The 23,037-nt window shown below is 44.6% G+C and overlaps 1 protein-coding gene across 1 annotated transcript in view; it reads left to right on the top strand.

The window, feature by feature from the left end:
• The window catches only part of Scn11a (sodium voltage-gated channel alpha subunit 11), a 72,303-nt gene that overhangs the window by 10,377 nt on the left and 38,889 nt on the right, over nucleotides 1–23,037 (top strand). Inside the window, exons 5-13 of the mRNA XM_059267179.1 lie at nucleotides 1,962–2,056; nucleotides 3,693–3,866; nucleotides 4,790–4,856; nucleotides 7,449–7,590; nucleotides 8,550–8,747; nucleotides 9,605–9,778; nucleotides 19,297–19,426; nucleotides 20,880–21,118; nucleotides 22,793–22,984. Coding sequence (XP_059123162.1) covers nucleotides 1,962–2,056; nucleotides 3,693–3,866; nucleotides 4,790–4,856; nucleotides 7,449–7,590; nucleotides 8,550–8,747; nucleotides 9,605–9,778; nucleotides 19,297–19,426; nucleotides 20,880–21,118; nucleotides 22,793–22,984 — 1,411 coding nt within the window. The remainder of the gene's footprint in view (nucleotides 1–1,961; nucleotides 2,057–3,692; nucleotides 3,867–4,789; nucleotides 4,857–7,448; nucleotides 7,591–8,549; nucleotides 8,748–9,604; nucleotides 9,779–19,296; nucleotides 19,427–20,879; nucleotides 21,119–22,792; nucleotides 22,985–23,037) is intronic.

Raw genomic sequence — 23,037 nt, 5'->3', positions numbered from 1 at the left:
AGTTTGGGCTTTTAAGTTTAATTTTGAGTTAATTGTTGTGTATGGCATGAGGTGATTTCCCACTTGGGGTTTTTGTGTTACAGTCCATGGTCGTGTGTGTGTGTGTGTGTGTGTGTGTGTGTGTGTGTGTGTGTGTTTAGGGAACAATGGCAAGAGTCTGGCTTCGTAAGATGGGGCAATCACAAAAGGTCTGAAAAACCAAGCCAAGGAGTTCATTCAGTCTTCATGCTGAGGTAAGAGGTAGGAAATTGTGAAGGGTTTTAAGCAAGAGAATGAGATGTGTGTTTTTTGTTTGTTTTGGTTTTTTGAAACATGTTTTTGTATGCATACATATGTGTGCACATGCATGTAGAAGCCAGAGATTGATGTCAGGAACCACATCAAACCCAGAGCTCACTGATGTGGCTAGCCTTCTGAGGCTGAAATTACATACAGGTGGGCTACTGTGCCCACTGTCTTAGGGTTTCTATTGCTGAGAAGAGACACCATGACCACAGCAACTCTTATAAAGGAAAATATTTAATTGGGAGGTTTGGTCCATTATCATCAGGGTGGGAAGCATGGCAGCATGCAGGCTGACATGGTTCTGGAGAGGTAGCTGAGTGTTATACATCCAGATCTGAAAGCAGCAGGAAGAGACTGAGACACACTTCCTCCAACAACAGGACACCTACTTCAACAAGGCCACACCTCCTAACAGTGTCACTTCCTATGAACCTATGGGGCCATTTTCTTTCAAACTACCCCACCCACCCACCAGAGATCCACACTCTGGTTCTCACGCTTGCAGGGAAAGCATTGTAACCACTGAGCTGCCTCCCCAGACCTCCCACCCCACCCAACTTTTCATACTACAGCTCTGTCACTTCATGTCCGTACAGGCCTCAGAACTCTATAGTTGGTAGATTAAAGGCGTGTGTCACCACCCTTGGCTCTGTTCCCTAGTGTGGCCTTGAACACACAGAGATCCTGCCTACTAAGTGATCAGATTAAGGGCATGTGCTACCGCTGCCTGACTTCTTTGTTTACTTAAAACACCTTGCTATTTCCTCCGATCTCCAGGCAAACTTTATTGAAGCACAAATAAAGTATCACCACACCTCTCTTGTTTCTGCTGCACTGCATATTCCTGGTTAGCTGATCTGTGAACTTTTCAGTGATCCTCCTGTCTCTGCCTCCCATATAGCCATAGGGATGCTGGGATTACAGACGTGTGCCACAGCATCTGGCTTTTTATGTGGGTCCCAGGCACTGAACTCACGTTGTCAAGTTTGCATGTCTTGTACTTTTACCCACTAAGCCACACCCCCAACTTCCGTGGTCCATTTTGAATCAGTTGTGGATGACTCAAGGAGCGTGTTGAAATTGTTCCTGGAAATAAACACTGTTTTGACACCTGAATGACGGAGTCAATAAAATAAAAAAATCAAGCCAGTGTGACGATAGTTCACTACCTGTTGCATAGTACCAGACAATGTAGTTAGCATTTGCCTATATTTTCCCCATTTCAGTCACAGAAGTCATTAGAGGCAGGTGCTATTCATCTCAGAGTTTTACATTTGAAGATCACCATTTGTGTGCTCCTGGCCGTTGGCAGTGTGACTCAGTGATTAAGAGCATGGGCTCCGGGGCAGGGGAGATAGCTCGGCCAGTAAAGTGCTGGCTGTGTAAGTACGAGGCTCCTGAGACTGATCCCAAGCACCCACGTAAAAGCAGCTGGTTGTGGTGGCCTGTGCCTGCAATACCAGCTCTGTCAGGCAGACAGAAGGATCCCTGGGCTTGCCCATCAGCTAGTCCGGCCCAACTGGTAAGCCCTGGGCTCAGGGAGAGATCCTATCTCAAAAATTAAGATGGGCAGAGATTGAAAAAGACATCTGCCACCAGTCCCTGGCCTCCGTGGTGATGCGTGGTGTAGCAGTGGCACTGAGCAACCTGGGCTATCCCTGTCTTTTGTTTTCTAGGATCGCAGCTTGTTTTCCAGGAACCAAAGTCAATCTTACCGTTCTTCGTTCCTTCCGAGTGTTCAGAGCTCTGAAAGCAATATCTGTTGTCTCAGGTAGGCCACTTCCAATACTGACTCTTAGCTAAAATGCTCTCTAACACTGAAACATTTCCAAGTGTGGGGCTGGAGAGATGGCTCCACACTTAGGAGCTCTTACTGCTTTCCTAGAGGAACCATCCCCACTGGGTGGGTTCATAGCCACCTATCTGGTTTTGCTATTGTGAATGACACCACCATACACACGGGTCATCATACACCTAGGAGTGGCATAACTAGATCATATGATGGTTCTATGTTTAGTTTTTGAGGATCCTCAATGTTGATTTTCATGGTGTCTACATTAATTTATATTCCCACCAGCAATGGACAAGGATTCCTTCTCCCCCGACACATGCTCTCATCAGCCCCTTCTCTTCACTCCTCCGCCTCCTTCCCTCCCTCCCTCCCTCCCTCCCTCCCTCTCTCCCTCCCTCCCTCCCTACTCTCCCCATTTCTTCTCTTCCTCCTACTATCCCACTTCTCTCTCCAGACTCCCTCCCTCCTGTAGCAGTAATCAGAAGCAAGCCCTCCAGCTGGTGACTCACACCCCGACACACACATATCCCCTCAAGAAAGTATTTTTCTCTTAGTGAGCTTTCACCTTGCATTTCCCTCCTGGTTAAGGATGCTGAGCATTTTCCCATACACAAACGGGCCATTTGTTTTTGAAGCAGCAGAAACCAGTCACAACCCAAAGAATCCAGCATGTGTTACTCCTTCGAGGCGGTGATTGTGGACACTGGGATTTCTATTGAATTCCCTGGACCACTAGTGCGATCGGAATCAGACACGGTCAAATGCGCTTCTCACCGTGACCTACTAAGAAAAAGTGACTTTAAGAAACAATTTGAGAAAAGGGGCTTGATAACCTGAAACTTTTCTATTTCTTCTTCTGTTTAAGACTGTATCAAATCATTCTACGACAGTGCTATTCTTAAAGTATGATTTGAAAAATTAAAATACACTTGATTTAAAATTTCTTGTTTAATTCACTTGCCCATTTGGTCATGGATGCTTCTGTTAGTGCTTAATTGTTGGAGTTCTTTGTAGCGTCTCTGGACTATTCCTCTGCGGTCCTGCAGCTGGCCAAGGTCGTTCCCGTGCTGTGAGCTGCTTCGACGTTTTTCGGTTACTCCTTTGCTGCTGTTCTCAGAACAACTGTCTCCCAAGCCTTCGTCATCTTTTCCCGAGTGTCATTGCCTACCCTCGCATCAGGCATTGTTTCCCCCCATTTTCCGATAACAGGTTCAGAGACTGGGGTCTTTCGGTGGTAAGGTCTCTAATCCATTTGGAATAGATTTTTTGCGGAAGTACAGATCAGGTTTTGATACTCTGTAAGTGGACCTCCGGTTTCCTCAGCATCGTTTGTTGAAGAGGCAGATAATTCTTTTCTGATGTTTGTCTTCAGCATCTTGGTCAAAAATCCGGGGGCTGTACCTGTGCGGTTTTATTTCCAGGTCCTGCATTGCCTCCTCTGGCTGCCTTTGTTACTGTGACTCTGTCGTGTAATTTGAGATCAAGGGTGCTGATGCTGACAGCATTGCTCTTTCCGCACAGCCTCCCAGACCTTCATTAATCCCTCCTTGACCCTTGCTTATGTCTGGTCAGGGACTGAGGGATGTTTTTCGAAACAAATGTCTCACCCCCTCAGGTCTGAAGGTTATTGTTGGGGCCCTGCTGCGCTCTGTGAAGAAGTTGGTGGACGTGATGATCCTCACCCTCTTCTGCCTGAGCATCTTTGCCCTGGTTGGTCAGCAGCTCTTCATGGGAATTCTGAACCAGAAATGTGTTAAGTCCGACTGTGGCCCGAACGCTACATCCAACCGTGAGTTCTCTCCTTCTACCCATTGGTTTAAGTGTGGTTGACTCCCATCTGCTCCCCACTGGTACCATCTGATTCTCTGTCCTTAGGAGCAAGGGCAGACTGTCCACTCCGAGCTTCACACACACATTTTGTAGAGAATTCCCTCATTCTTTGAATTTCTCTGGACAAGGAAAATCTCAAAGTCACGTGCACAAGAGCAGCAACTGCTCCCTTCTTTGCCAATTAGATCTCCCCCCACTGATTGGGCGCAGTTTCCAGAGTGGGTGCAGAGTGCCTGGACTTGGCCAAAGGGAACCAGGCATTTCCAAGACCCCTGGCACTTCAAGTTTTTGTTTGTCTGTCTGTTTTGCAATGCCAGCTCTTTTTTTGTGCCACCTTCTCTGCCCTGGGGTCAGACTCACTCCTCTGCTGAGTTCTGAACTTCAGGTAGTTGCGCTCTCTTCATGTCAGTCATGGCTGAGTCTTGTCCCACTTTCCCAGGGCTGGCTCTGGTCCATTTGGGGTGATGTACATTATGTGCTAAACAGGGTTGTGGTGATGGTGATGATCCATCCTCCCATTTCTCCTCCCTTCTTCCCTGTCTTCCTCTTCTCTTCCTAAAACTCCATTCCTCTCTGGATGCTCATGTTGATTATTTCAGAGGATTAAAATCAGCTGCTTGAAAAATAGTCTGACATATTTGCTGCTCTTTTTTTTTTTTTTTTTTTTTTGGTTTTTTTGAGACAGGATTTCTCTGTGTAGCTTTTCACCTTTCCTGGAACTCGCTTTGGAGACCAGGCTGGCCTCGAACTCACAAAGATTCGCCTGCCTCTGCCTCCTAGGTGCTGGGATTAAAGGCGTGCACCACCATTGCCCGGCGCTGCTCTTTTTTATGTCTGTCTTTTTTTTTTTTTTTATCTGAATCTATGACTCTCTTGTCTTAGAGGATTGCTTTGTAAAGGAAGACAACAGTGATGACTTCATGATGTGTGGCACCTGGGTGGGCAGCAGGTAAGAAGCCTAGACTATTCCTTCCATGTCGACCACCCCAAGACCTTTTGGAATATGTGCAAATAGTCTTCAGGTAATCACTAATGCAGTGGTGGGAGTTCCCAGGAATGAGTTTCCTGTGTCTAAGCAGATTTATTTATTTAAAATCATATTCTCTCTTTTTTTAGAAAATAGCTTATGTAATTTTATTTTATGTGCATTAGCACCAGAGCCCCTGGAACTGGAGTTACAGACAGTTGTGAGCTGCCATGTGGGTGCTGGGAATTGAATCCAAGTCCTCTGGAAGAGTAGTCAGTGCTCTTAACTACTGAGCCATCTCTCCAGCCCCTTATTTATTTATTTACTTTAGTTTTAAAATATTTTTTAAAAATTTATTCATTTCTATGTGTGTGGGTGTTTGGCCTGCATGCATGTCCGTGTATCATGTGCATGCAGTACCTGTTGAGGCCAGAAGAGGGATTTAGATCCCCGGGACTGAAGTTACATGTGGGACTACAGGACATGCTCATTCCAGGCTTACGGATGCTTAAACTTGTATTATTCAATGAAAATGACTTATAGTCAGGCAGTGGCGGTGCACACCTTTAACTCCAGCACTCAGGAGGCAGAGGCAGGTGGATCTCTGAGTTTGAGGCCAGCCTGGTCTACAGAGCGAAACTCAGGATAGCCAGGGCTACACAGAGAAACCCTGTCTTGAAAAAAAAAAAAAAAAAAACCAAAAAACAACAAATTATTTCCAAGTGTTGATAACAGGTTTCTCCCCAGTTATGTGGAATTGGTAGCTCACAAGAAATGTATAGAAAATTTAATGATACTTCAAATTTGTGGAATGGATCTGCAAGTCTTTCAAAGGTAACTGAGAAGTTAAATAAAGGATAACTATAAGACACAAAAGAAACACCTCCTGTTTACTCATAGAATAAGCTCTATTTATCAGTAAGAAAGCCAGAGATATTCTTTCGTGAGAAAGCTACACGAGAGTGGTCAAGACACACTCCCACGGGTTTATTATAAAAGATATGCATGGATGAATGAATGAATAAATAAGTTAGTGTGTGTTTCTCTCTTCATGGAAAACTGGAAGCTTATAAAACTGTTAAGTGGCAATTAAGTTATGTGGGACCAAGGGACAAGGAGAGACCATTACGTATACTATTTTTCAAACTGCAAATTTTGTTTTAAATTATGCAAATCATTGTTGTCTCAGAGCTCATTTTTCCTTCCCTGTAATTTCATTTTTGTTTTTCAGTTTGTCTTTTTATCCTTTGACAGTTCCATATGTGTGTACAATGAGTTTTAGTGATTTCCCCCATGACAGTTCCATACGTGTGTACAATGAATTTTAGTGATTTCCCCCTATGACAGTTCCATATGTGTGTACAATGAGTTTTAGTGATTTCCCCCTATGACATTCCATACGTGTGTACAGTGAATTTTAGTGATTTCCCCCTATGACAGTTCCATACGTGTGTACAGTGAATTTTAGTGATTTCCCCCTATGACATTCCATACGTGTGTACAGTGAATTTTAGTGATTTCCCCCTATGACAGTTCCATACATGTGTATAGTGAATTTTAGTGATTTCCCCCATGACAGTTCCACACGTGTATACAGTGAATTTTAGTGATTTCCCCCTATGACAGTTCCATACGTGTATACAGTGAATTTTAGTGATTTCCCCCTATGACAGTTCCATACGTGTATACAGTGAATTTTAGTGATTTCCCCCATGACAGTTCCACACGTGTGTACAGTGAATTTTAGTGATTTTCCCCATGACAGTTCCACACGTGTGTACAGTGAATTTTAGTGATTTTCCCCCCATTGCCTCTCCTGTTGAAACTGTCTTCTTTCCAATATGTCTCCCTCCTACATTTGTGATGTGTGTGTGAGGGTGTGTGAATGTGTGTGCACATGTGTGTGTATCTCACCTAGTCTAGGGTTGCTTGCAGGAACACGGGTGGGAGGTTATTTACTGGCACACCGGTGGCTTACACGTGGCTGTACCACTGGAGAAAGGGACACCCATTCTCCAGCCACCACTAACTGTTGATAGTCCCTCATACAGAGGGTGGGACCACTCGAGCTCCTCCTGTTTCCATGACGAATGTTGACAGGTCCCATCTTGTACTGGTACCCACAGCTCCTGTGACATGGGCTTTTATATTGCTATTGTGCCTTGTGTCTGCATTTAATCTTTCAATGAAAACCTGGCTAATATGGTTTCTTCATCAGTCTACTGGAAGGGTCAATGAGAGGCCTTGAGGGGACATCAGGAAAGCTCAGTACAGGGGAGTGGTGAGGTGGCCATTCTCTCTTGGTTTTTTTTTTTTTTTTTTTTTGGTTTTCTCTGTGTAGCTTTGCGCCTTTCCTGGGACTCACTTGGTAGCCCAGGCTGGCCTCGAACTCACAGAGATCCGCCTGGCTCTGCCTCCCGAGTGCTGGGATTAAAGGCGTGCGCCACCACCGCCCAGCTTCTCTCTTGGTTTTCTTGAGGAAGCCCAAGGCCTTCTGAAGCATGGTGCCTTGGCAGGAAAGCTGGGCTGGGGGAAATATAATCTTTTCTCAATTCCTTTATTTCCAACATCTAGATCCTGTCCTAATGGTTATACATGCAATAAAACCTCATTTAACCCCGACTATAATTATACGAACTTTGACAACTTCGGCTGGTCTTTTCTTGCCATGTTCCGGGTTATGACTCAAGATTCCTGGGAGAAGCTGTATCGACAGGTTCCTATTTATATTCTCTCTTTCTCCCCCGTGCCATCCTGACTTCTCCCCTGCATTACCAACTCGTTTTTCATTGATTTAAAGCCTGCCCTCCCGCTCCCACTTTGCCGTCTATTGCTTATTTATAACAACTGAATTCTGCTTCAGAAATTGTGTCAGAAACTCCAAGGCAATGAACGAGGTGTTTGAAAGAAGAGTACAAACAGATCTCTTTCTTCACACATTACGCCCTGCCTATGTTTCCACCCTTAGCAATATTCTCTCTTTCTTCTGCCTTTTCTATTTGGAAAGCCTGCAAACATCACTGAGAGAGTTATGGACAGTAAAGTCAGGGAGACTGACCTCTCTGTAAATGTATGGCAGTTCCACTGTGAGAGAGGACGTTAGGAGTCACTCTGTGACTGGGAGCCTGGAAGGGCTGTCCAACCTTTTGGATTCCCTGAGTCACAGTGGACCAAGAGGAATTATCACGGGCCACACTGTGCTTGCAGATTGCGAGACCACACATATATTTCTTTTGCATGATGTTGCCACAGGACTTTGTCATCCATACAGTTCTCTCTTGAGAACTGTGCAGTTGGGGCTGGCTCAACGGTGAAGAGCACTTGCTCTTCTTGAGTTCAGTTTCTAGCAGCCATGTCATACAACTCACAACTGTCTATCACTCCAGCTCTAGGGGACTCAATGTTCTTTTCTGGTAACTGTATACAGCATACACCCTCACAGACATACACACAAAGAAAAAAATCTTTTTAAAAAAACCCCCATGTGACTGAGTTATAAAATACTGCAAAATAGCTCATATTTTAAGTAAGTTCACCATTTGGGGTTGGGCTGCATTCAGAGCTGTCCTGGGCCACTGGCTGGACACTTCTGCCGGAGGCCTGAGTATCTGAGATGTATTACCATGCCAGACCACGGGAGATACAACAGATACAAGCTGTGTTCGTCCCTCACAGATCCTCCGGACCTCTGGAATCTACTTTGTCTTCTTCTTTGTGGTGGTCATCTTCCTGGGTTCTTTCTATCTGCTCAACTTAACCCTGGCTGTTGTTACCATGGCTTATGAAGAACAGAACCGGAATGTAGCTGCAGAGACAGAGGCCAAGGAAAAGATGTTTCAAGAAGCCCAGCAGCTGTTAAGGGAGGAGAAAGAGGTAGGGCTTAGACAGTGGGGCCTGCTATAGGGCCAGAGGGGACCTGAGGCAGTGTGATGGAGGCCAAAGGCTGCCTCTTGCGGCCAAGTTTTGGCCCTTTAGTATAACCCCCCCCCCCCACCCCTCTGTGTTTTACTGAGAATTTGAGTCCTTTGCAGGCTGGCTGTGCAGCCATTATTTTCAAATTGATCTGGACACAGGATTCTTGAGAATGTGGTCTTGATGCTTTTCAAATTCTGAAAGTTTGTACCATCTAGAACATGCACCAAATTACTGAATACTGAATGTAACTTATTTATGTACAAATTCAGGCTCTGTTGCAAACTTTCTTATGTGAATCTCAAAGTATTTTTGTTCAGAACCTTTGCATGGTGGAAGGCTGGGGCTCTACTACAGAGGCAGGCTTGTTCTTCCATTCCTGGAACCCATCACAGTTACAGGCCACCCCAAGAAGCTTACCTGGCATCTTACATTCTGTACTCCAATTCTCAGGGTAGGAGCTGTATTTTTACACTCTGCATTATCTTTTGCGTAACTCAGATTTGTCAGATGGAAGCCCGTAGTGAGACCTTAGTGTCCCCAGGCATAAATATATATCATCCCTAGCACAACCTAGGGTTAATCATGGGGAGCCATGCAAGAGTTAACCCTGACTTTGATGACTGTGAGGTCTGTGCGAAACCAAGCCACTCTCTGGATGAACAACAGCCCAGCTAACACATTCAAATGAGGCAAAGAGTGATGTGAAGGGTTCAGTATGGTGGGAGAGAGGAGAACAGCTCACTGAGGTTGAGGTCGTCTGCATGTTCATGGGAAGGAATCATCTGCTCATTAATTGCTTCTGTTCTCTTTCAAAGGCTCTGGTTGCCATGGGAATCGACAGAAGTTCACTTAATTCCCTTCAAGCATCGTCCTTTTCTCCAAAGAAGAGAAAGTTTTTTGGTAGTAAGACAAGAAAGTCCTTCTTTATGGGAAAGTCTAAGAAGAATCGAGCCTCAGCATCAGATTCAGAAGATGATTCTTCTAAAAATGTAAGTCTTCTCCCAGGGACCAGCAGTTCTGTTGTGCATGCAGGGCCATGGAGAAGGAATTCCTCTCTTCGTCAGCTCATCATTTCTCTATCCATGTGCACACTCTCGTTCATCTGTGCCACAATGCCAGTACATGCTTATAAGTATCTATGTGAGCAGTTACAGTGTGTGCGAGGGCCATATTCTTTGTCACTGTGACAAAAATCCCGGTGGAGCAATCTGTGGGCTGCAAGAATATATTGTAGACATTCAGCTGTGTATTAAAGCTCTGCTTAGAAATTTCAAGACATTTTTTCTAGAGGAAGCCATCTATCATGGAATATTTGGTGTTATTCAGTTTTTAATATTTCAGCTGTCTTCTGCTATGAAATGCCTATGGGCCCATATACTAGTAGACCATTTGGCAAATAGTTCAGCTTCTCAGACCTGCTGAACCTCTAGGTGACTAACTCCCCGCCTGAGTCTAGGAGACAAGCATAGCTTTGCTTCTTGTGCAAATGAGGCTCAGATCATCCCTTGCCTCCAGGCCTAGTGGCTCTCCAGAGCAACTGACTGAGGACAATAGGACTTTTTGCATAACCAGGTGCAGTAAGAACTAGATCAGAATTCCAGCGGAGCAGAGAGTTGTATGGCCAGAGAGAAGAGAAAAAGGCAGAGTTTCTGTAGATGGGAAGGCAGAATGGCTCAGGCTGAGGAGTGAGGAGCAAGGAAAAGTTTCTTGTAGATTGTTGTTGAATCAGATCAGGAGAGGAGAAGAGGAAGAAAAGATGGAGGATGAAGGAACAGGGGACAAAGATGAGACCAAAAGCATTAAGAGCTTAGTTATTACCAGGTCTATGAGGGGATAGAAAAAGTAGAAACTGAGAGTCAGGACAGAACTGAAGCTGTATAGATAGAATTTTGTCATAGAGGAATAAAGTAAACGGACAAAGAGCTTGGTGTATCTAGATTCATTTGCCCACCATTGGTAGCGTCCTTCCTGGGCCCCTGGGAAGGAAATTAAGAGGCTGGACCTCAAAATTCCAATAGAGCAACTTCAGGGACGAAAGATTTATTTTGGTCCACAGTTTTATGGCATTCAGTCCGACCTGGCGGGGGAGGCATGGCTGGCAGGGGAGGCATGGCATCAAGATCAGCTCAGACTATGTTAGCAGGAGAATGAGGTAGCATGGTGACTGGTCATGTTGTGGCAAATGACCAAGAAGCAGAGAGCTAAACTGGAACAGGGAGGTGTGACCTTCAAAGCCCACAGTGGCCTATGTCAGTCAGCTAGGCACCATCTTCCAGAGAGTCCATAACATTTCAAAAATAGGACTACCATCTGAGGACAAAGTTACAGAGAAAGACTGAGATTGCCCAGGAAGGTAGAGAGACAACGTGAGCTGGAAAGTGTTTCAAGCAGGTTCAGGGTGGTCCCTGCCAGGGTGGCTGCACCACTCTGAGCCAGCAGAAGCAGCAGGGAGCTGCAGAGCATCACAGGGAGGGAGCAGGAGAAGGTAGGACTGACTGAAAACTGTGTCTGTCCTGGAGTAAAAGGGAGGACGGTCCCCTCAACCAGAGTTTCTCCACAGCATCTAAAAGGTCTTTCCCAGATGTATCAGGAGCAAATGGAACTGTTGGAGGGCAAGAGCCATCAGGAGCCACTGTGTGGAACTTTTTGTTTGGGTCTAGGGGGGAGTTCAATAAGTAAGCCATTTAAAAGACAGGGTGAGATGTAAGCTCGAGGATAATAAGGAGGAAGTTATCCAAGGGAAGAGCCAGCGTGGGAGGGACCCAGCAGCCCCCACACAGGAGGCCTGAGGCTGAATTTCTGTCTGGTCCTTGTGCCCCATATTAAAGCAGTTAGGATTTGTTGGTGTGGAAGCAGCATTGTTCATAGAGGAGGGCATAGATCCTACCCTCAGCAGCGGTCAGATCTAGTCTTGGAATACCACAGCAGCCGGAGTCTAGTTGGTTCTAGAGCTTGGGAGTCAGAGGTTAGCTGATGCAAAGAGAGTTTCAGTCCAGCTGTTTAGTTCTGAGAACAATGTCTAGACTGACAAAGAGAGATGAGTTGGCCAGCCCAGGTCCCGTTACACCCCTCTCAGAGATCACTTGAACCACTTCCAGCTGGTTGGGGCACTGACCTCTCTCAGCTGCTTCACGTTGATGAAGTGTGTGTCGGGGGTATAGAAGGGACTGACGTCAGAGTGTCTCAGAGTAGCATCCCTCCAGGGGCCATGATAAAACTTAGCAGATGGCAGAGATTATGTCAGGAGATGGTAACTGCACAACTGTGTGGGAGAACTTTAAGAGACAAAGTTCATGAGGAGAAGTTTTTACATTAAGATTATCATAGTTTCTGTTTAGTAAGGTTAAATGCAATTGTACAACTGGCTGGACTTTGTAGCTAGAGTTTTCCTGCCTGGCCCACAGTCAGGGCAAATCTCTTTCACCTGCCAGTCCCACAGCCTCTCAGACCCGACCAAGTAAACACAGAGACTTATGTTGCTTTCAAACTGTATGGCCGTGGCAGGCTTCTTGCTAACTGTTCTTATAGCTTAAATTAATCCACTTCTATAAATCTATACTTTGCCACGTGACTCGTGGCTTACCGGCATCTTCACAAGCTGTTTCTCATCGTGGCGGCTGGCAGTGTCTCTCTGACTCAGCCTTCCACTTCCCAGCTTTAGTCTCCTCCTTGCCCCACCTATACTTCCTGCCTAGCCAACGGCCAATCAGTGTTTTATTGATTAATTAGCAACACATTTGCCATACATCCCACAGCAGGACTTTATGAGGACAGACCATCATTTAACTTTTATGTTTTAATTATCTTTAACAATATACAATAAGTTAGCAGCTTTTATAAGATTAGAATTTTATAATTTTATCCCTGTTAAGATTTTGAGTCTTAAAAATTACAATTTTGAATTGAAGATCTTTTAGCATCAATATCATTTTTTAAGCCATAGACACAGTCCACGGAGAGACTGGGAACCTTATTTTCCTGATCCTTTGTAGTGTTCTCTTACATCACAGTTTTTTTTAAATGATTCAGTTTTTCCAAATAGCTAAAAGTTAACAAAGTTAGCAAAGACTTAAGTGGTTAGATATACACCTTTAAGTCAGTCTTTGTTAGCATGAATAGACCATTATAACCTTAGTGATTTATAAACCTTAATCATCAAACACGTTATTAAGTCTTATTTTCTGTAAACCATGTATAACTTATTCAGACCATTTATGATCTGGCTTTAGCTTTTGTGGCTTTGTCTTCATCTACTATTTTATGATTTTCAAGACAGGCTTTCTCTGTGTAACTTTGGTGCCTGTCCTGGAACTTGCTCTGTAGACCAGGCTGGCCTTGAACTCACAGAGATCTTCCTGCCTCTGCCTCCCGAGTGCTTGGATTAAAGGCATGTGCCACCACCGCCCGACCTATTTTTTTATTCTTAGGGCAAAAATCATCATATAAAAAAAATCTATCTTTAGCTGGGTAATAGTGGCACATACCTTTAATCCCAACACTCAGGAGGCAGAGGCAGGCAGATCTCTGTGAGTTTGAGGCCAGCCTGGTCTACAGAGCAAGTTCCAAGGCTATAAAGAAAAACTCTGTCTCTAAAAACAAGCAAAACTATCTTTACTCAAAATATTTACCCTTATCTCTTAAACCAAAAACATAACCTTATAATTTATATCCACTTGAACATTTTTCTCAAACCTATTTAATATTTTCTCATATTTTTCTAAACAAGAGTTGAACCAAAGTTATATTCATGGCATGCTGTAGCAAATTACAATTACCTGTACATAGGCTTTTAACTATTAACACTTTTGTTACAAATTTTAAGCTAACTTTTTCTCTACCTAGGATTTTACAGCTTTTTAAAATCACATCTCAATGGTATTACAGATCCTGAGATAAAGAAAGTTTACATTCTAGCAATAGTTTCACCTATATCCATTGAGTATTCAGAAAGTTAGACATCTATGATTAAATTTAGCCATTTCAATTTTGAGATGTAAATTTCTCTTGATTAAAAAATGTAAAACTGGACTGTGGTGGTGCACACCTTTATTCCCAGAATTCAGGAGGCAGAGGCAGGTGGATCTCTGAGTTCAAGGCCAGCCTGGTCTGCAGATCAAGTTCCAGGACAGCCAGGGTGACACAGAGAAAACCTGTCTTAAAAAACTGAAACAAAAAAAAAATGCCTTTTTAAGACAAATAATAGCAATCCCTGTTGGAAATGGTTAGACTCTTATCTGCATACAATGTCTTCTCCTGGGCTGTTCTGTAGTTTTCTCTGTCACAGAGTCATGAAAAGAGATGTTGGAAAAAACTTTTAGACAAACACGCTTGGGTCTAAAGTGGACAGCAAAACTCCTATCTCCAGAGCCAGCTTTTCAGTGAAGTAAAACACAAGATGATTTTCTAATATTATTTATGCTCAAAAGACATTTGAATCTCTCTAAGACTGAACCCAGTGACCTGCATATCCATACTAGTTTGTGTGTGTCTGCAGATGGAGACAGACAACCTGAAAAGCTTAACAAGTATTCTTCTCTCATATGAAGATATCAAGTTGGCAGTAATATAAGTACTTGTAACCTAGAGGCCATCTAACAGAAAACTATGAAAATACAAGTAAAAGCATCCAAGTTGGTGGGCAGAAGCAAAGGCAGATCATAGACATAAGACAATGGAGTCCCATGAACAGAAAGACTTTGTATCTCAGTTACAAGAAGCAGGTTCAGACACCTGCTTCTTGTAATATGCAGGTCACTGGGTTCAGTCTTAGAGAGATTCAAATGTCTTTTGAGCATAAATAATATTAGAAAATCATCTTGTGTTTTACTTGAAATGTTTGGCATTCAGGCTTTGGTATAATGAGAGTTGAGCGGCTAGGATGAGAAAGGCTTATGATGAATTATATAGGAGGGGTCCTTGGACCATCCTCCATTCCATGTTATCACATCATCTAAATCAGTTTAGCTATTAAATCTGAAAGTTCTGAATTTAGGCTGGCAGTGGACTTTGTCCAGTGTATATTGAAGCCAGATTGGGACCAAGAGCTGAAACATGAGCCTGGTCTTAGGTCTCCCAAATGGAACTTTGTAGATTAGCCACAGATAGGCTAAGGGTGTGTCCTTTGGCACAGACAATTTGGAAAGGGCAGTGTGGCTGTTGGCTCCCTCTGAAGCAAAGCCAAAGGCATTAGAGTGCAGGTAGATTACCTGAACAGATGTCCCCTGCAGAGAGTAGAGTGTGCCATATGGAAAGGAAGGAGCCAGTGAAAGCACATTATGGAGCCACTACCACCTAGGGTAGCTGGAGGTTAAAACTCGTGGAGTTAGGGTGCTTGAGAATATCTATCTGTCTGTCATCTATATCTGTATCTGTTTTATTTTTATATTGAATTATAGATATGTTAATTTTGGCCCATCATTGGTTACAGATTGCTAGAAACTGGGGATCATGATTGTGCTGTGTTTTTGACTTGCTGTGTAATGGGACTGGGGGGTTTGCGGTTATGAGAGGAAGTATTTGAGGTGGGGCCCTGGGACATATGTGTTAGGCAACCAACAGGATCTGTTTGACACAAACCATCATAACTGGAGCTGGAGGAAGAATAGCAAATTAGAAGCAAATCAGAAAAGATTCTCAGGAGAGTGATGTCTAAGCTAAGTAGGATTCACCAGGCAAAAGGAAGAACAGGTGTTGCCAGTGGAGAAAGCGGTGCATGCCAAGGCCTGGAAGCAAAGATGAGCAGGAGAACATGGCCCATTTAAAAGCATGTGTGTGCACATGTGTGTGTGCACTTGTATGTATGTATGCATGTGCATGTATGTGTGTACACATGAATGCGTGAATGTGTGTGTGCCTGTGTGTTTAGGGGACAATGGCAAGTCCAGCTTGGTAAGATGGAGCAATCACAAAAGGTCTGAAAAACCAAGCCAAGGAGTTCATTCAGTCTTCATGCTGAGGTAAGAGGTAGGAAGCTGTGAAGGGTTTTAAGCAAGAGAATGAGATATGTTTTTGTTTTTGTTTTTTTTTGTTTTTTTGGGTTTTTTTTTGTTTTTTTTTTTTTTGAGACAGGGTCTCACTACGTAGCTCTGGCTGTCCTGGAGCTTGCTATATAGACCAGGCTGGTCTCAAATTTGCAGAGATCCATTTACCTCTGTCTCCTGAGTCCTGGGATTAAAGGCATGCACTACCAGGCCCAGCTGGAGATGTATGTTTTTGAAATCCTGGATGTAGGTTGATAAAATAGTAACTGTGATTTTGCCTTGTTGAAATTTATTGCTTGTTATTGGAATATAATCTTAAGAAGGAAAGATTTGTTATACATCTTTTTTTCCCTTTTGGTTTTTCAAGACAGGGTTTCTCTGTATAGCTTTGGAGCCTGTCCTGGATCTCACTCTGTAGACCAGGCTGGCCTTGAACTCACAGAGATCTGCCTGTCTCTGCCTCCTGAGTGCTGGGATTAGAGGCCTACGCCACCACTGCCTGGCTAGTTATACATCATTTTAATGCTCATTTCCTGCTTTGTTTTCTTGCTAATGACTTATTGCTTGCTATGTACTTTATATTTACCTTATATCAATACTCGACATTCTTAATGCTGCGACCCTTTAATAGTTCCTCATGCTGTGGTAGCCCCCAACCATAAAATTATTTTTGTTGCTACTTCATAACTGTAATTTTGCTACTATTATGAATCATACTGTAAATATCTGTATTTTCTGATGGTCTTAGGTGACCTCTGTGAAAGGGTCATTCAACCCCTCAAAGGGGTAGCTGTTATGAATTATTGTGCAGGAGGACCCTCGAGGGTATCCTGAGCATACAGGGAAATATGCTAGACAGATGCAGCAGTGGGATGGGCAGATTCATGTCATGCGGGCATGATGGCTGCGGCCAGTAATTCACAACTTAGATGCTGCATCCATGTGGAGAGTTTATTATAATAGAGAGATGAAGAGAAAGATAGGAAAGAGAGAGACAGAGAGAAAGAGAGAGAAGAAGAAGAGAGAGAGGTCCAGGGTGCAAACCTTGATGGAGGAAAAGTGAAAGAGAGAGAGGAAGGGGAGGAGTTTTTCCTTAGAATGAAGCTTTTGCGTCAGGACACAGGGTGGTGCCAAGGGAGTGGGATTTCAAGGGGCGGGTCAGAGTATTAACAGTAGCAACCCACAGGTGGAGAGTCTCTGCCTTACACGGTGGAAACAAAGTTAGACAAAATGAAAATGTGAGTGGTTTTTTTATTTGACTTTAAAATGGGTCACAAAGCAGCAGAGACGACTCATGACATCAGTGACTGGCCCAGAGACTTCTAGTGACTGTACAGTGCAGGTCTTGTAAGTTTTGCAAAGGAGACAAGAGGCTTGAAGATGAAGGGCATGGTGGCCAGCCACCGGAGCTGGCAGTGGTTGACGGGCAGCAACCATCAAAGAGCCTCCTTTTCCAACTTGAGAAGTTGTCAGTGGACTCAACAGGGGCCATTTGAGGTCACTTGACATTTGAAGCACATTGGAGAGCTGGGAAAACTCAACAGTGGGTGCCTCATGAGCTGACTGAAAATCTAAAAAACATGTTTTGAACTCATGTTATACAATAACAGACCATTTCTCTACTGAACTGTGACATCCGAGGACCAGATACATACAACATCCAGCAGTGACTGGTTATGACAAAGCACTTTCAAAAACCAAGCCTACTTCAGAAAAAGTCCTGGGCACTCTTTGGTGGTCTGCCGCCAGTCTCATTTCCTGAAGCAACGACATCACATGTGAGGGGTGTGCTCAGTAGAGGAGGTGCACCCCAAACCACACCACCTGTAGCTGGCATGGACCAACAGCAAGGGGCCAGTTCTTTCCCACTACAAAGCCTGAACACACACCACACAACCAAGCCTTCAAAAGTTCAGTGAATAGGGAATCAATTTTGTCTCATCTGCCGCATTCACCTGATCTCACCAACCTTCTATCATGTCTTCAAGCATCTTGACAACTTTTTGCAGGGAACACAATTCCACAGTCAGCAGGATGCAGAGAAGGCTTTCTGAGAGTCCATGGAACCCCAAAGCAAGGATTTGTATGCTATTTGGATAGACAAACTTAGTTCTTGTTGGCAAAAACATGTTGACTATAATAGCTGCTATTTTGACTAATGAAGGTATGTTTGAGCCTAGTTATATGATTTAAAGCTCTCTGTCTGAAACTCTAAGTTCTTTTTCAACAAGCCAAACACATCAAAGAGAGGGGATTGGAGGAGAGACTAGAGGAAACCAATTAAGACGTTGCCACAGTAACCCCAAGCAAAAGGTGGCAGCAGCTTGCATGAGGCTGGAGCAATGTGTAACTTTTCCTGTGGAGAATAAAACATCTCCTCACCCAGGTAGGGCATCAGTGACAGTTCAAAGAAAGAATTCCATCCAAGCCTAGCTTGGTGACCCAGTGATTTTATTGGGGTGTGTAATAGGCACATTGGGGGATGAAAACACACCTGTATCATTGAAAATCCCTCCCCAGCATGCGTGATGACTCCCAAAAGTTAAATACCCAGACGTCTATGCACAGCTGTGTCCAGTCAGCCAGAGTCTGCTTTCTCCAGCAACTGTCTACTGCTTTTACAGTCTCATGGAAGCAGGTCAAGTGAGATGGCTCCTGGGGTAAGGGAATGTGCTCCTAAGTCTGCGACCTTACTTTAATCCTCGACATCCACCCAGTAGTGGGGTGGGAGAGACCCAGTCGCTTCAAGTTGTCCTCTCGCAGCTACTCTACTCAGCTGACACATACACTTGCAAAGTAAAATGTTTTACATCCTCATGACTTGGCCTTGTGGATCTTTTAATTTTCCAAATCTCACGAATCTTGAGGGCTTCCTTAGCTTTCTGAGTCTTAGGAGTCTCCCTCCTTCTGGGAGGGAGTGTTCAAATTAATAGGAAATATCAAAAAGCATTGATGAAGTGAGAAGGTGATGCCTGGTGAATGAGTTGAATGGAGTGCACTCCAGGCTTGTGGCTTAAAGTTGGTGATTTGTTGAGACAAGAAAAGACGTACTTCGGAGGTAGAAAAGGTGGCCAGTTCCGTTTGGATACATAAGTGTTGAGGTGCCCATGGGCCATCCTAGCAAAGATACTGAGTAGGTCATGTGATACACAGAATTGAGATATGGGTGATGCTTACTAGTAAAAATTATTCTTCTTTTAAAAATTATGCTAGTATTTTATTAATCCTTCAAAGTTATTCTTATCATTAAGGTAGAGAGTATTTTGTTTGCTCTTTGTTGAAAGTGAATAAACTGTAAAACATAAGGCCAGACTCCAGAAATGCACGTGTATAAGGACAGCGAAGGGCCAAATCCCCTTTCTCTGGTCTGTTCCACATGGGCAAAGAAAACTGGACATCTAACATGCTGTGAAGACACAGTGAGCGCTCTCTCTGTACAAGTGCTCAGCATCTTCATTTGACGTCTTTATGAAATTCGGGGAGTGTCAACTCCTGCCTTTAGAAGGCCGCTGTGCTTTCTCTTACAGCCACAGCTCCTTGAGCAGACCAAGCGCCTGTCGCAGAACTTGCCAGTGGACCTCTTTGATGAACACGTAGATCCCTTCCACAGGCAGAGGGCGCTGAGTGCCGTCAGCATCTTGACCATAACCATGCAGGGTAAGTTCTCCCATGGAAGGAAAGCCTGACTTACTTACATCCCTCCAGAAGCCCCTCACAGGGGAGGTTTCTTGGGAACCAGCCCACTGTGCCATACTGCGGAGAGACCCCTCGTGTCTCAGGAGCATGTCAGCAATGTGGCTGGAGTGAAATGGTCCTCCCTGAGAGTTATGCTCCCCTGACCCCAGCTGGGCCCCTGGCTGGAGAGTATAGACAGCCCCTCACACACTGGCTGGGCGGCCTCAGGAGGTCTGAATGACAACAGTCAGCCAAAAACAGAGCACTCAAGACTTTGCCAGGAAGCGGTAGTGGTTATCAAATTTAGAGCCAGGAATCTGGTATGGGCCAAAGAAAGCCATATAGTTGAGCCAAGACCCTTTGCTAGCCCTGATTAACAGCAAGCAGTGGAGCCCCAGGCAAGGGATAGATAGATGCTCAAGACCATGAAAGGCTGGGAGTGTACGGGCCCTTTAGCACTTTTGAATAATTATATGCCCATAGTTGGCCTTTGCAAGTCCCTGAAATGGAATCCAGCAAATTAGGGGTGCAGGTACCTAAGGGCCTGAGCTTAAGTAGCGGACAGAGTGCCTGTGTGGTTTTTTTTTGTTTGTTTGTTTTTTGCTTTTTTTTCATTTTGGCAACAAAATAACCTGACAAAGGCTGCCTAAGGAAGAAAGGAAGGTTTATTTTGTGATTATAGTTGAAGAGCTCTATCCTGATGAGGAGGTCATGGAGGCAGGAATGAGAGGCAACTAGTCACATTGTGACTGTAGTCAAGATGGACGGGGAGGGACGGAGGGAGAGACAGAGGGAAGAAAGAAGGGAGGGAGGGGGAGAGAGGGAATGAGAGGAGGGAGAAGGGAGGGAAAGAGAGAGAGAGAGAGAGAGAGAGAGAGAGAGAGAGAGAGAGAGAGAGAGAGAGGGGATTGCTAGTGTTCTTGATTTCTTTCATTTAATCCAAGCCTCCGCTGTGAAATGGTGCCCTCTACATTTAAGGTAGGTCTCCCCAACTCTGTTAATCTAGGGAATTTCTTCACAGACATGCCCAGAGGTTCGTGCCCTTGGTATTTCTAGATCCTGCCAAACTGACCATCGACATTAGCCATCACGTACTTTCAATTGTCCTACCCTTCCCTGACCTTTTCTTCTCTGAAGCTCCGGCCACCCCTGGTGCAGTTATAGCCACTACTGTGCACTCTCTTAGGAGCAGAGTCTACGCTACCTCTGTCTCTCCCATGGACTTGTAGCCAATCTGTGTGGCCTCTGCATCTGTGTCTGATATACTTGACTTTGCAGCCTTCTAGCTGTCTGCAGAGATTATCTCCTCTGTGACCTGATGACTAGCCACCTGTCTCAAAAAACCCTGGGGAAGAGGGAGGAGGGGCGGACGCAGGCGGAGGGCAGCTGGCCTGGGTCAGGCAAACACCTTACCCATCCTTCCATTCTCTTCCAGAACAAGAAAGATCCCAGGAGCCTTGTCTCCCATGTGGGAAAAACTTGGCATCTAAGTACCTGGTGTGGGACTGTAGCCCTCGGTGGCTGTGCATAAAGAAGGTCCTGAGGACCGTGATGACAGACCCCTTCACTGAGCTGGCCGTCACCATCTGCATCATAATCAACACCGTCTTCCTGGCCATGGAACACCACAACATGGATGACGCTTTTGTAAATCTACTGAAAATAGGAAACTGGGTAATTTTAAGCTCTTGCAAAGCATAAAGAATCTTGAATCATAACTCTGTTGAAGTATAAGCATTTTCAGTAACATAACCAAACCATAACCTTGGTTCCTGTAAATGGAATAAAGGCAGAAGGTGACTTTGGGTCTGAGTTTTTGCTCAGGTTGCCTCTGTGGTTTTCCCTGGACCTCAGTTTAACCTTCTAGCATGGTAAGGTCTCTTTAGCCATGTAGAAGCCATAGTAGACAATACTAAAAGTAGCATTGTGAGTGTTTGAAAAATTCAGAAGTTGGCTGGGCGGTGGTTGCGCACGCCTTTAATCCCAGCACTCGGGAGGCAGAGCCAGGCGGATCTCTGTGAGTTCCAGGCCAGCCTGGGCTACCAAGTGAGCTCCAGGAAAGGCGCAAAGCTACACAGAGAAACCCTGTCTTGTAAAACAAAACAAAACAAAAAACAAAAACAAAAACAAAAACAAAAACAAAAACAAAAAAAAAGAAAAATTCAGAAGATGCTAACCTGGGCTGGGGATGTAGTTCAGTTGGTAGAGTGCCTGCCTAGCCTGAATGAAGCCCTCGGTTCAATCCTCAACACCACATAAATTAGGTGTGGTGATGCATGTCTGTGATCCCAGCACTCAGAAGGTAGAGGCAGGAGGATCATAAGTTCAAGGTTATCCTCAGTCATATAGCAAATTCAGTGTTAGCCTGGGCTACATGAGACTCTGTCTCACAACATTCCCCTCCTCCCACAAAAACAGAAAATGTGAACCATCTCCAGAGACTCATAGCAATGACCTCCACGGCCCCTGTGTTACTGGGGACACCGTTGTCATAAAACAATGCAGCTTTGATTCGTAGGTGAATTCTCAGGAAGATGAACCAGGCCTGCGGATTGGGAGGGTCGTGTTCCTGAAAGTGTATTAATTGTTTGGGGGAGAGGGGGTGGGGACTTCCTGGGTGTGAGTCACTGGTTCTTACTGAACAGATCGAGTCTCGGTTTAAAATGGAAAATTTAAGATAGGGAGGAGGCTGAACTTTGAACAATTGCTCACTTTCATTCACGGTTCCTGCGGGAGGCATCTTTCTTTCCTCAAGGGAAGACGAGTCTCTCATGTATCAGATACAACACACAATTAGTCAGTGGCTGCTTTACTCTAATTAGCTAATGGATTAATGGATTGAAATCTTACCAGAATATCCAGTCTTTTCCTTGTAAAGTTTCATTTCTCTAACTGAAAAAGCAATACATACTTTTAAAATGTTATAATAAGGAAACTCTCCAGTTTATGTATTTTCTTGGGGTGGGGATAGCGAGAGAGAACAGGAGGAATGGGGGAGGGCCGTGAGGAGGAGGAACAAGAAGAGTCTAATGGCATGCGTGTGTCAAAAATGTCATCATCAAACTCACTGCTCTGTATGATAACTTAAGAAATTAATAAAAGTAGTTTAAAGCAGAAATGTAGCTGGAGGCAGAGTGTGGGTCTCCAGGGTGCAGCCATGCCTCAGCAGTCAGAGGCCCCGCTTTTAGTGCCTCCCTGTGGGTGCAGCAACGGTAGTACAGTGAGGTGCCTGCAGCTGTGTGCCTGGACCTCAGGGGCCGCAGCAGCCACGCTAACTTAATGATCTCTTCTCAACTGCTCTGGTCCCTCAGGCCACCCTTCAGCAGGAGTCTCCTTTGTCCCTTGCAGGTTTTCACTGGGATTTTCATGGCAGAAATGTGTCTAAAGATTGTCGCACTGGACCCTTACCACTACTTCCGCCACGGCTGGAACATCTTTGACAGCGTTGTTGCCCTTGTGAGTCTCGCTGATGTGCTTCTCAACAGCCTGTCCGATAACAACAGTCGCTCAAATCGCAGGTTCTTGGCTTCCTTCAGAGTGGTAAGTCGCTTTCTTCCGTTTTGTTTTTCCGTTTTAAACTTATTTTTATTGCA

The sequence above is a fragment of the Peromyscus eremicus genome, chromosome 7, assembly GCF_949786415.1.
Source record: "Peromyscus eremicus chromosome 7, PerEre_H2_v1, whole genome shotgun sequence".
NCBI classification, from domain to species: Eukaryota; Metazoa; Chordata; class Mammalia; order Rodentia; family Cricetidae; genus Peromyscus; species Peromyscus eremicus.
Note: the sequence above shows the minus strand (reverse complement) of the source record. Positions and strands in the feature narration are given on the sequence as shown.